Source organism: Haemaphysalis longicornis, unplaced genomic scaffold, assembly GCF_048455015.1.
Source record: "Haemaphysalis longicornis isolate Haplotype H1 unplaced genomic scaffold, Haemaphysalis longicornis Haplotype H1 scaffold_9, whole genome shotgun sequence".
NCBI lineage: Eukaryota > Metazoa > Arthropoda > Arachnida > Ixodida > Ixodidae > Haemaphysalis > Haemaphysalis longicornis.
The window spans coordinates 57,730,064-57,743,689 of record NW_027526460.1 but is presented as its reverse complement, the minus strand read 5'-3'; the positions used below and the strand labels follow the sequence as shown (position 1 = coordinate 57,743,689).

Here is a 13,626-nt window from a genome sequence, read left to right as displayed (position 1 = left end):
GTAGGGGTGGGCAACAGAATAATGTGACAATGTGAGGCTCCTCCGACGGAAGTGGAAATCACGTACACCCACCAACTGTTACACTCGTTATACGGATGTTATTTTAAGCTTTCATGATGAGAGGCGCGTTTACCTAGCAGATGTCACTTTAATTCTGACCAAGTGATTGAAAGATGCCTTGTCTATCCTTGTTGTTTACTCTTTCGAAGGACGTCAAATCCCAGACTGGAGGCTTTTCAGCGGTACCATGGTCTGGACAGAGCGAACGAGCTGGAGCAGCACTACGTGAACACGACGCTGTACTCTCTGGACGAGATGGGCTTGAAAGTCATGATCTGGCAGGACCCCATCGACAATGGCGTCATAGTAAGAGCGGCTGCACTATACATCGCTAGACAGCAGAAACAATTCTCTTTCTAGAAGAGACCCTTGTGGCTTCAACGTGTTCTGTAGATGAGGCGGGAACCAGAGCTTGCGTTGAACGTTAAACGTGCCACACTTGCGCCATAATGGCGTTAACCGAAAGGTCACTCGCAACTGATTAATATTTGCTCAATTTGCTTTTCTTTGCCTCAGATTCCAGTTATCAATATTATTGACCCGGTGTAGAAAACGTCATTCGCTTCGCGTTCACACTGCAGGCGCCAAACAATACTGTTGTCGAACTATGGAAGGCCCCGGAACATTATGACAGGTCCACCAGTTGGCAACACTACGCGGCTAGGGTAGCAAAGAAGGGCTACCACATGGTCGTGTCGAGCTCCTGGTACGTCGATCATTTCAACTATGACAACGACTGGAGCCACTACTACAACACCGATCCAACAAGTTTCGACGGTAAGCCGGCTTTTGTGCACACTTGGCGTAACGGGATCGTCGATAACCATTAAAAATTCCCCGCATTTCCCCGAGGGGAAGAATGTGAAAGTGCGAATGCACGAGTTGAATTTGCGCGGTTCGGTAATGTTCGCGAAAGAGAGATCACACACACACACACACAACTACAAAGAAAGAAAGATGCATTTATTCACAGACACCTATTTGTGTTGTCGTTGTACTTGTTGCTAGAGCGGATCTCAGCTTTGAAATTTCGTGTCAGTACTCCTTTAAGCGGGTGCATTAGCCCTTCTCACGCCCGATTCTTGGCCAATCCCCCACGTGGGTATGTGCCATGTCAGCGGCCAGGCAGCGCGCGCCCATCTCCCCCCGTTGCCAAGGAAGACGAGGAGATTCCTGGCCAATCCCCCACGTGGGTATGCTATGCGGACATCGCCGGTGGACGCAGGTTCAGGGTCGCTTAAGAAGTGCATTCGCACTTAAAATTACTTTACTACTGGATGGTCAGTAGTTACACATGTATTGTGAAGAGCCTCGTAGCTTTTCGAAGCGGAATGCACACCTGCATTTGTGCCGTTGGATAGCCAGACCAGAAGTCTTGTTTTTACTTGTGGGAAAAAGGAAAGATTCCCACATGACGCCAACGAACATGAGCGACTGGCAAGGTGTCAGAATGTCACGATGTATACGTGGCATGCCCCAATTCCGCAGCGTGAAAGGAGTCGCCTAATAAAGAGTGTCGGCAGCTAAGTGCGGTGAGCACGTATCCTGTAAATGAATAAACTCTGCTCCGTGAACTGAGCCGTTCGTTTTTATTTCAATAAACAAAAACCCGCGGTGACCCAGCAGCAACGGCATTGCCCGGCTGGTCCCAAGGGCGAGGGTTGAATCTCGGTCGATAAGGCCGTTGTTCTAATCTTTGAGAAAAACCAGAGCCCCCACATTTTTCGAGATTGCAGCGCATTTTAAAGGTGCCCAGAGGGCCGAAATTAACCCGAAGCTTTTGTTCATGAGGCCCAAATTTTTCGTCATTGTTGTTGTTGTGGTATGTACTTACTAAACTTAATTACAATCCCTGCATTGACTTTGGTCATCGCCGGAGGTGGAGTTGGGGCAGGAGAGTTAGAGGAAGAGAGGGGGAGTGGATTGAGGTGGTCCTGTATGCTGGATTCTCGAATGTAGCAGAGAAGAAAGTCGAGGACCCTCTTTCTGTTCTCTGTACAGCCTTGGGGATAGGTCCACTTCCGCAAAGTTTGTGGCCTGACACGAGGCATTACTGAACTCCTACTTGTAGCTGTATTCATCACCCTGCCATCCTTTAGCTTTTCAAGTACTGAGAAACTGCAGTTGGTAGCAGAAAAAAAAGGCTCTGTCAGCGCCAAAAAGTCATTTTTATAGGAATGCACTGATAAATGAGAAATTTAGCCCCCCTCGCAATTCACATGCGAAGAGTGAGAAAACAGACCAGCTGGTGGTCTTCACAAGCTTTAATTTCTTAGGTCTGCCTTTTTCTTAAGAGAAAGATTGTTAAAAAGCGAAGCTTTCTCCATCACAAACTGGGTTAAAGCAAAGTCCCCAATTAACCCTCCTAAAGCCCAAAATTTCAGCTGCTAAAGACGAAGTCAAAGTCCACTTCAACTCAGCCAATGTCCAGAGGCAACGCCCCCGCTACGTACCCAAACTAAATGCTCAGCGTTCCGAACGCGGGGATAGCGTAGTAGGTTAGCGGCCACTTTCACTACGCGAGGGGCCAGGTTCGATTCCTACCGAGGGAAGGGTCTTTTGTTCGTTTTATGTGCAAATGGTATCTGCTCCCCGTACCCGTCGGGCGTTTTGGATGGCCGAGTCGTAAGGTTGCGTCTTACGCGGCGTAAAGGTACGTGGTTCTATTAACGGGACCTCCATAATCATTTTTTAGATGCGACGCATCTCTTGCTCTGGGGCATGTCCCTCTGGCGTCGGCGTCGGCGTCCGCACACCACCTGCGCATGCGCAACTCTCCCCCGTTCTTCTCTCCGACAACTATGCGCAACGCTCTCACTCCGTCGCATTAGCATAACAACAGTTGCACGTGTGCGCTTCGCTGCTCTGGGTGCGCGCATGTGTACGCACTCTCACTCCGTCTCATTTTCATAACAACAGCTGAGCGTGTGCGCTTCGCTGCTCTGGGTGCGCGCATGTGTGCGCATGCGCGCGACTCTCTCTAGTGAAGGGCCGGTGCAGTGTGGTGACCAATCCGCCGGTACCAGTGGCGTAACGTTTGGGCAAGCGAAAGCATCATCGAAGAGGAAAAAGAGGGAAAGGAAGGAGCTCGGAAGCGGTCGGGCAAGACGGCAGCAGGACGGCGCCCCTCGCGGTGTAGGCCCGAGGTCCGTCGCCGGCGCATCCTTCGAAGTTTCCGTCCGTCGCGGTGTAGGCCCGACGACAGCCCTGGACACGTCTCGTCTGCTCTGCTAACCGACTGCCACCTCGCGTCGACTCACCGAGGTCCTCGCTCCATCCATCGTGCCAGCCCCAGCGGACTGTAGTGGACCGGTTCCTCGCCAGTCCTCTGCGAGTTTTGTAAATATTCTCTTCCCCCTTTCGATACCTGCCCGTTTGGATTACCTTGTGAATATAACGCGTGAGTTGGATCAGGAACGGTAGTCCGGCTTATTGCTCTGCACGCGGTCCGGCCCAACATTCATTACAAAAGTGGCGAGCCTGCCAGGATTCGCGTGTTACCAATAGTCCGGTTGTTGTTAGCCCTACAACCACGCAAATATTCGAACATGTATATCGCGGGCTTGGAAAGAATAATGAAGGCGGGTCAAGACTTGAGACTGACAGGTGCAGCCCTCCGCCACTACTTCGACACGGAGAAGGAGAAGCTGAAAAAGGAGCTATCCTTGAGCAGGGAGGAGAGGCGACTCGGTGTTGATGTTGCTCTCTTGAGAGACGCTGGTGAGCTCGAAGATGCTATCCTGAAACAATGGCAGCAAAGGAAAGAAGAAGAGGAAAGGGAGGCACTCAGAGAGTGTGAGGAAAGGAAGGACGCGGATGAACGAAAGATTGTCGCACTGAACAAGGAAATTGCCGCTCTTGAATTGCGCATGCGTCTCGCTCGTCCGGCTGAAATATCGCGTACCCCCGTACAGCTGCCAGGCTCCGCCTCCAGCCACCCTGCTAATTGCTCAGTGCCTACTAAACGAGAGCTTGATTTGAAAGCACCGGAGACTAGTGACGACAGTGCGGAAGGTCCTGAGGAAGACAAGGCACCGGGTTGGATTATTCCCGAAGCGTACTCAAACAGCAGCCCGGAAGTCAATATTCCCAAGGGACTCGCAGCCGCCAGTGAGACGTTTTCGCGCTCCCAAAAAAGACTGCGGAAACGAAAGCGCCACAAGGAGACTGTGACGCATTCGGCCTCGAAAAAATCGGTTTGCGCCCCGAATTGCCGCACATCCCAGCAGCGACAGTTCCATTTGATTTCCAACCATCTCGACATTCGGTGTTTTCGAAAGTTCAGCAGAAGAAGAAAACATCACGTAACGCGTCGAACTAAAAGATTTTCAACAGGCTCACTACTCTGTGAGAGTGTGAGGTTGGACATCTTTTATGCAGGACCAACCACTGCTTTCCGGATCACCCCGCGAAGTGGTACGCAACGTAAAGGAACTCCACCCAACCGTTCACGCAAACCCCTTAAAAGCAAGCGCCAACGGAGGCGAAAGCCACAAACCCGAAAGAAACGTGACCTGTTCACCGCATTTCAATCCTGCTTTTTTGCTACCGGACTGTCAGGACACAGACACCCTAGTAAGAGGCGCAGGAACAGACACCAGTGGGTCTTCCATAGCAGAGGGTCGTGCCGCCCGACGCGGAAGAGGTGCCGAGTTTTTTAGGCAACCCTAGGCTTTTCTGGCGTACACACATGCCTGGACCTGGAAATATGAATCTGAACAAGGATGTCCGGCTGTACATAGCTCCGTGTACTATTTTTTTAACTGTTTTCTTGTGAACTGTTTTCTTGTGTGAACTGTTTTCTTTTCTACGAACTCGAACAAAGTGACTGTGCTGTATGACTCTGCTACATGAATTAGTTTTTCGACCGTCTCTTTGATACGGACTGGCCTCCACCCTCAGCATCTCCAGAATAGTTCTCCTAAGAACTTTCTGAAGAGGGGGGTAGTGTAGTGAAGGGCCGGTGCAGAGTGGTGGCCAATCCGCCGGTACCAGTGGCGTAACCTTTGCGCAAACGTTACGCAACTGGTACCGGCGGATTGGCCACCACTCTGCACCGGCCCTTCACTACACTCTCCCCCCGGCCCCTCTCCATTCGAAAGCGAGAATATAAGCGGGGGAGCGCACGGCGCCGGATCAGTCCAGCGCTCTTTCTCGCACTTGACTTGACTTTGCTTGACGATACATCCGTGCAAGATCTTCCGATGAAGACGTGATGGAAGTGACAGTCCCTTCAGCGAGTGGACTGACGCAATCCAATACCAGCGTCAGTCCAAATGCTTCCCCCTGATGCGTTGCATCACATCAGGGTTCCCTCGCGGGAAGATGGGCGTAATTTCTTCTTAAGTTCCGCACCCACAACACCAGCTCGTGGGCTCCTTGGTTTGTCGCCATTTTTCCTCATACTTCTTGTCATAGCATTTTACCCCTCTCTCCTTCGTCGATGATGATAATTTTCTGTTAACGATCAGCACGGACGGAGCTGAAGCTTAAATAGCTCCGCTATTTAACGTTCCATCCAAATGTGGTGGTGTACTGTGGCTGAGAAGCGACGCAGCCTTACAAAATGTGGAGCAATTACCTTGATAACATGTGCTCATGCTACTTTGGGCCAGATCATTACTCGATGCGGCGTTTTAAGGATTACCGCAAAAGTGCGTAATTATTATGCGTGATATGTCAGTAGACGAATTTCATTGCTGCTTTGATGATCCTGGTACCGATGGGGATAGTTGCGTTAACGCCTCCTTTACTATTTAAATGCGTGCGGCGTCACCCCAAAACGTGCCACCTCGCCCTCTCCCGCTGCGCCTCCATTCCGCGTGTTTGCGCCACCCACCCATCCTCCGGCTACCGATTCTCTCCCGCTAGGTCGCATGGTAGCAGACGATCCGCGGGCATACCGCGCACTGAGCATTCCCGCTTTTTTCCAGTGAACGGCTCTTCACTTTACGTACTTTTACAATATCTGCGAGAATACCTGCCGCTAAATTCATGTAAGTAATACCTGCCCACTAATCAAGCGACGATGTTTTGCTCGTGAAATTTAAAACCGAAGAACGCGATGTTTTTGCGTCCCATTCTGCAGCATGCGGAAGAAGGAACTGGATTTCTCCTACCATGAGTTCTCAGTGAACGAAGCCCTGAAAGCAGAGTGTGTAAAAAATATTTGTATAAATAATTGGGAACTCAACTCAACGTCCAATTACTCAGTCGCCTGCCGCCTGCACTTCCGGCCAGAAGACTTTCAGAGTGACACAAAAAGACGTAAGATGCTGCACCTATAGTGTTTTCCCGCACTACCCTTCGTACATGAAGCCGGCACAGAAAAGAAAAGGAAGAGACGATGGCAGCTTCAAAAAAAAAGAGAAAGCGGGAACCCGCACCGGCAAGATTGTCAAGATATTAAACGTAGCAGCTAGTGCGACTGCTGCATGCCTTGAAGTGTTCTGGTGCGTTGCTTTCGGATCGTCGGTAGCTTCGAGGGGTTTCGTAAGCTACCGATGATCCGAAATCAGCGCACCACTTTACTTGTGCCCACAAGCAACGAGCTCTGGCTAGCCTCAACCGTTTCACGGTCTTCTTCCTCTTTCTCTTCGTTCGGATTCGGAGCGCACTCCTCGTCCTCCTCCTTGCTTTCGAGCACCGCCTAACGGCCAAACGGGAAGGTACACCACTATGGACCTGGCGGGAAGTTCACACTGTGCCACGGGGCTGCTGCATTTTCCCTTGATCTGCGGTCTGGATATTGGCAGGTACCCATGGCGGAGGCCGAACGCGCGAAAACGGCGTTCATCACTCCTGGCGGCCTGTATGAATTTAACGTCATGCCGTTTGGCCTGTGCAACGCTCCTGCCACGTTCGAGAGGATGATGGACACCATTTTGCGCGGCCTGAAGTGGAAAACGTGTCTATGTTATCTCGATGACATAGTCGTTTTTTCTTCCGACTTCGACACTCATTTAAAGCGCTTGGAGCAGGTTTTGACTGGCCTTGCTAATGCCAGATTACAACTCAACATGAAGAAATGCCACTTTGCGGGGCGAAAGTTGACCATACTGGGCCACGTTGTATCGAAGGAGGGAATTCTTCCCGACGCCACCAAACTTCGCGCGGCCGCCGAGTTCCCTAAACCGACCACCATGAAGGCTCTACGAAGCTTTATTGTACTGTTCGTATTTCCGCCGCTTCATTCGCAACTTTGCCGCCATAATTGCGCCCTTGACGGCGCTTCTCGGCAAGGAAAGCGGTATTGGCGCTTGGTCGAGGGATTGCGATGAAGCGTTCGCAAAGTTACGGCGACTCCTTACTTCCCCGCCTATTCGGCGACACTTTGACCCGACCGTGCCAACAGAAATCTACATGGATGCCAGCGGCGCCGGAATCGGTGCAGTGCTTGCCCAACGAAAAGCTGGTTTTGACGATTATGTCGTCACTTATGTCAGTCGTACGCTCACAAAAGCTGAGTTAAATTATTCGGTCACGGAAAAGGAGTGCTTGGCCATCGTATGGGCGCTTGCAAAATTTCGACCATATTTGTACGGTCATCCTTTTGACGTTGTGACAGACAACCACGCATTGTGTTGGTTGTCGTCGCTCAAAGACCCGTCTGGCCGCCTTGGACGCTGGGCTCTGCGACTTCAAGAGCATGACATCCGTGTGCTGTACCGTTCCGGTCGGTAGCATTCAGACGCTGACGCTCTGTCCCGCTCCCCCCTACTGGCGGAAGACTCGCGTTCCGTTTCTGTTGATGCCGGCCTCTCGTCCCTCGACATCACGGATATGCCAGCCGAGCAGCGCAAGGACCCCTGCATTGCTTCGCTTATTGACTTCCTCTCTGGCGTGCCCTCTCCTCAAGAATCACGTGCGCTGCGCCGACAAGCTGCCCACTTTGCAGTCCGCGACGAAATGGTGTTCAGGCGCAACTACCAATCAGGAGGTCGCAAATGGTTACTGGTAATACTTCGCCATTTGCGCACGGGCATATGCGCATCCTTCCACGCTGACCCCAGCTGCGCTCACGCCGGTGTGTTAAAAACGTATGAGCGGCTTCGCCTACGGTATTACTGGCGGGTAATTAGCACGTTCGTCCGTAAGTACATCCGGTCATGCATCAACTGTCAGCGCAGCAAATGCCCTCCTACTCCCGCGGCGGGTCCGCTGCAGCCATTGCCGTTTCCAGCCTGACCGTTCGATCGCATTGGAATAGACCTTTACGGTCCCCTACCGTGCACTGCTGCTGGCAACCGTTGGGTCATTGTGGCAGTGGATCACCTTACGCGCTATGCAGAAACCGCTGCTCTAGCAACTGCCACGGCATGTGACGTCGCGTCCTTCCTGTTACGCCGCTTCATACTTCGCCATGGTGCTCCTCGAGAGCTCCTCAGTGACCGAGGTCGCGTTTTCCTGTCGGAAGTCATCGAAGCCCTCCTGCGGGAATGTCGAATTGTTCACCGAACTACGTCGTCTTACCACCCGCAGACGAATGGTCTCACCGAACGATTTAACCGCACCTTGAGTGATATGCTTTCGATGTACGTGGCGTCGGACCATTCTGACTGGAACGTGATACTTCCCTTTGTCACGTACGCCTACAACACGGCCACGCAGACGACGACGGGATTCTCACCTTTCTTCCTGCTCTATGGACGGGAGCCGGCATGCACTCTTGACACAATTTTGCCGTATCGCCCAGATCAGACCGAGTTCGCACCCATCTCGGAAATAGTCAAGCATGCCGAAGAGTGCCGTCAGCTCGCCCGCTCGCTCACATCTGAACACCAGCAGCACCAGAAGCATAATCTCGACGCTTCCACCGCGGCTCCCACCTATAGGCCTGATTCACTTGTCTAGCTTTGGGTCCCATGCCCTACACCCGGTCTCTCACCAAAGCTTGTTGCAAAATATCATTGACCCTACAGAGTCGTCAAGCAAACTTCACCAGTGAATTATCTCATCGCACCGGTTGCGCCTGCACCCGACCGTCGACACCGTGGACGCGAGATAGTTCACGCGAACCGGCTGAAAGAGTATTACGATCCTGTGGTCTCCTCGTCACCTTGAGTCGCCAGGATGGCTCCTTTTCCACCGGGGGCGAATATTGTAGCGTAGATCATGGACGCGATTGATGTAATTGTCACAGGCGTTCATGCAAGGACAATTACCCGTTGGGGATATTCGGCTTGGTGCACGCCCGACGACGAGGAGGCAGAAGCATCGCTGGGCGCACGGCCCGATCGAGTATCGCGTCGGACATAGCTTGCTAACCACGAAGAACCGCGGCTTCTCCGCAGCTGTAACTGCTCGTTAGTGGTCCAATAAACCACGCTTCAGTTGTATATATGCAAGCGTGTATGTATGCATGCATGTATGTATGGATGTATGCAATGTATGTATGTATGTTTGTATGTATGTATGTACGTACGTATTTATGTATATATGTACGTTGTTGCAGCAATGCAAAGAAGTCAATAACGCTCGCTTACCAGGCTTTCACTTTCAATTCTAATTGCACAAGAAAGTCCTGAAAACAATTATAATTTTGCAACCACTCGTCAAAGCTGCCGCGCACATATTTCTTTCTGCGGCTGTCCATCTCTGCGACCTTGCAAAGATGTGTGGTTATTTGGGATTTTAGGAGGCCTTTATTCCCAATGCCCAATGCGACCTCGCGTAACCTAAATTTCCAGAATGGCTATTAACCTCTGTAAGTTCAGTAATGCTGCCAAACGCGGGACGGGACCTGTTATGGAACACATATTTAACGCTGTCATCATTTTCTCCTGATATGCATTTTCTTGCATAATTATCCTATGTTTTTATCAAAGCACGGCGGAACCAGATTCTCTTCGTTGTCCTCATGCTACTCAGCGACAGCTGCCTGAATCTGATTGTTAATCGTTATCAAATTCGGCTCTTATTTGCAGCCTATGCGTTTGTGTAGCGCTTAGATTTTTGTATGTCTATGAGTATGTTCCAAACTAAACGCGCAGTGAGGAGTGTGTTTGATTTGTGCACTTATCGGTGCCGGAAAAAATCCACCGCCCTGTTACCGAGGGTACGCTCAATATGGCTTATACAGGAGTGTACCCACACATAATACGAATATTTCTTTCTTAAAATGTCGACTTAGTGAAGCTTAAAAAGGGCGAAAGTGTCAGTGTTGTGCTTGAACACTACAAATAAACCTTCTGCGCTGCTTACAAGTTACAACACGACACGTTAGCTTGCTGTTGCACTCGTCCTGGCGGGTCAGCGGCAACCTCGCTCCACGTTTTCCTTGAAATGAACCGATGCCTGTCTCCTACCTTCTTTGTGCTTACAGGTACGCCGAAGGAGAAGCAGCTTGTGCTCGGCGGTGAAGCCTGCATGTGGGGAGAATACGCGGACATGACTAACCTGGTCGCCGCTCTATGGTGAGCGTTTAGGCAGGAGTGCAAGTACTTTAACACTTGTTATATATATTTCTTCTTAAATTTGAATGCACTAAATGCCCTGAAATTCATGGAATGTGGTCACAGAATTCACCTAAGGTATATATGTCAACACCCACACACACAAAAGGACAGCTGCAAGCAACACCCGGACACACACCTGTAATAAAGATACGGTATATAAAGAAGAGGAGAGAGAGAGAGAGTACAGGGAACAATTCTGTGCAGTACAATACACGCAACAGGGCACGCACAGCAGTTGTATCCTACAGAAATACCCTTTTTGAGGAAAACTATGATAAAGGTGGAAAAGGGGGGTGGTCGTACATTGTGTCCACTGTAGAATGGAGAGCATACGGGCCCGTAGCTGTGACAATGCCGTGGGGTAGTCGTTCGGCTCGTTTACAACACCACAGGGTAGCAATCGGGAGCGTATTAACACAGACAAACGCCACTGCTCACACATAGAGGCCTTAACCGGTTCTGCGCATACTCAGTGGTCGAAATTATGACCTCAATATTCCCTCGTCCATACGACCTCTGTACATCAACCCCGCATTTGCTATCGCATAGTGCATAATTTGACACCGTCGTGTTGGCGACGCCTTTTTTCTCACTCGGAATGAGCTTTTGCCATTATTACTAGTTATTTTAACAGTCTTTATATAGACATTGACTCTCCTTACGATCACCAGAAAAAACCTTACAATAGGAGCCACTGCCTTTTCAGTCACGGTTTCTTATTCAGCCTGCACTGTGCATTACGTGCTCATTTAAATCCCAGTGTTCCCGTGTTTGCTTTCAATAATTCCGCCCCTACAATGCCCTTCTCGAAATAAATATTTCCTGTTATATCTTCTTTTGACGTAGTGCTACAAGGAACTCTAGACGAAAAGCCTCACTTCATGTGCCAGTGCCTTACGGCTTATTTTTGAATACTCTTAAAATGTTCTATTCTCAATTAAAGAAATAAAGATATATAAATCGCTTCTTTACAATGGGAACTCCAGTGTGCGACTAAACACCGACGTTATGAAGAGAGTATGCAGCACTAAAATAATTTTTTGAGCTAGTATATTGATTTGAACCAAATATAAAGGGCTTTCGCTAATATCAATTCATGCACACAACACGTGTTGCATTGTCATTTGCTCACAGGCCACGGGCTGCGGCAATAGCGGAACGTCTTTGGAGCGCTGCTAGCGTGAATAAAAGTGAAGAAACCATGTGGAGACTCAACGCGCAACGCTGCCGGATGCTCAGGTCGGTGAAGGCTTTTACCTGCCGAATTCTCCTCTATACACGCTTACCACGCGTTTTCCACGTTTACCACGTATACACTGTTTACGCTATATATACACGTTCACGACATGCGTTCTGTTTTCTTTAGCGAATATGTTGACTAGCAGTCATACCCATTGTCATAAAGACAGTGGCAGGTTATTCATCTCCATCTAAGGAGTGTCATTTACCTCCGAGGCTGCCGGTTTCGCGTCTACTATCCCGACGGAAACCAATGGTTCGGATGAGGCTGCGAGAATGTTGTCATTGCAAAAAAACTGGGAAGCTCTTACGCACGTTGACAAAAAAAAGGGCGACCAGCTTTTTTCATATGTGCGCAAAATGTCTGTGGCTTCTGCACTGGTGGTTTACCGTAGGTTTACATCATTGAGCAGTTCTTGTCAGTTGTGGTTTCGAGCGTTAGACAAATCAAACCTTGAAATCACGTCTCACGGGTCGTTGCATGTCGCAGTGATAACAGGTTGTATTTCTTGTTTAAGGTCTCTGCTATTCCGATTTCTTTGTTTCAGTGTTTTGAAGAAAGAACCCGTTAAACGTAGTTTCAGCATGTGTAAGCTCATCATACCCGCACACAACATCTGTTTCATGACTGAAAACTCCAACTGTTAATTCTATTACTACACAGCCACGCAGTCCCAGCTGCGGTCTTAAATGCAGATCGTTTGTCGACGAGAAAGAGCAGGTCTATGCAGCAGCTACTTCATTTACCTGTGTGGAATGACCCTCACAGCCCTCTCTAAATGTTGTTGCACTGCTGACGAAAGCATTTTGCACGTGGTGGCCGCAACGCATCAGCTATTTTTTTCGCTGGAAGCCTTTAGAACTTCGACCACTCTCACCCTCGGCTAACGTGTGTTGGTGTGACCAAGTGCATAGCGCACCATGCAGCTTTCACTTCGCACGCAATGCATGCTGTATGTTTTGTACGACGCTTATTTTCTTGCCATATCAGGTGGTAGACTACAGAAGTTGAAGGCAAAAATATACAATAATTTTAACAGCGAAGCTGTTTCAAAATAGTTGGAGTTTGGTACCCGCAGTTAAAAGTACCGAGAAACTGCCTAGTGCTCGTGTGTGCGTGCCTCGCGGCGACCGCCCAGCGTCCCCGGCGCATGTTTGTCAAGCCAAGCATACCCACTTAAGGAGATTGGCCACCATTGGAAAAAAAACTCCAGCATTCGCCGTAACCTTGGCAACACTTGCTTGGAATAAGGAAGACTCCAGCTTTCGCCGTAATCGTGACAACAGTATCGCGGAACGAGAAAGACACTTGTGCGCTTGAGAAGAGTCGACCCGTCTAAACTGGTTGCGACAAATGCCTTATGTCGACCTAGTTAGTGCAAATATTCGACAAGTGGTACCTGTAGTCGAGAAAAAAGGGGCCACATGATCCTTCCGGTACGGTTACATGTGGCGCAGCTCTCCCCATTTGCATTCCCGCAATGCCTCACTCGGGTCTCTACAAAACGTGCAGGAGGGGAATCCCGGTGCACCCTCTCAACAGCCTGCCTTGCGACAACAACGAGGAACTGGATTTCAGCGACGTTTTTGTGGTGGAGTGATACCTCACCGATTGGTCCACAAAGACTGACTCTGCCGCTCTGCTTGTTCAGTTTTGGTGTTATCTTTCTTTTTTAAAGATAGTGCATTATAACACCACCGTAGTTTCAAGCAATATTTGTCCCTGTTACTTACCGCTCTGGTTTCACATTCGACTGCATTGGTTAAAAAAACATGCTCCTTGGGTGATTTAACTTCATTTAATATCTATTAATGTTATATTTTAGCGGTTATGTATGACACATTGTTACTTCACGTAGCCTAACGATGG

At 49.7% G+C, this 13,626-nt stretch overlaps 1 protein-coding gene across 1 annotated transcript in view; it reads left to right on the top strand.

Moving 5' to 3' along the window:
• LOC144153216 (beta-hexosaminidase subunit beta-like) overlaps nt 1-13,357 on the top strand; it is a 51,056-nt gene extending 37,699 nt beyond the window's left edge. Inside the window, exons 10-14 of the mRNA XM_077684869.1 lie at nt 210-366; nt 642-837; nt 10,385-10,475; nt 11,652-11,756; nt 13,270-13,357. Coding sequence (XP_077540995.1) covers nt 210-366; nt 642-837; nt 10,385-10,475; nt 11,652-11,756; nt 13,270-13,357 — 637 coding nt within the window. The remainder of the gene's footprint in view (nt 1-209; nt 367-641; nt 838-10,384; nt 10,476-11,651; nt 11,757-13,269) is intronic.
• Nucleotides 13,358-13,626: the final 269 nt, after the last annotated feature.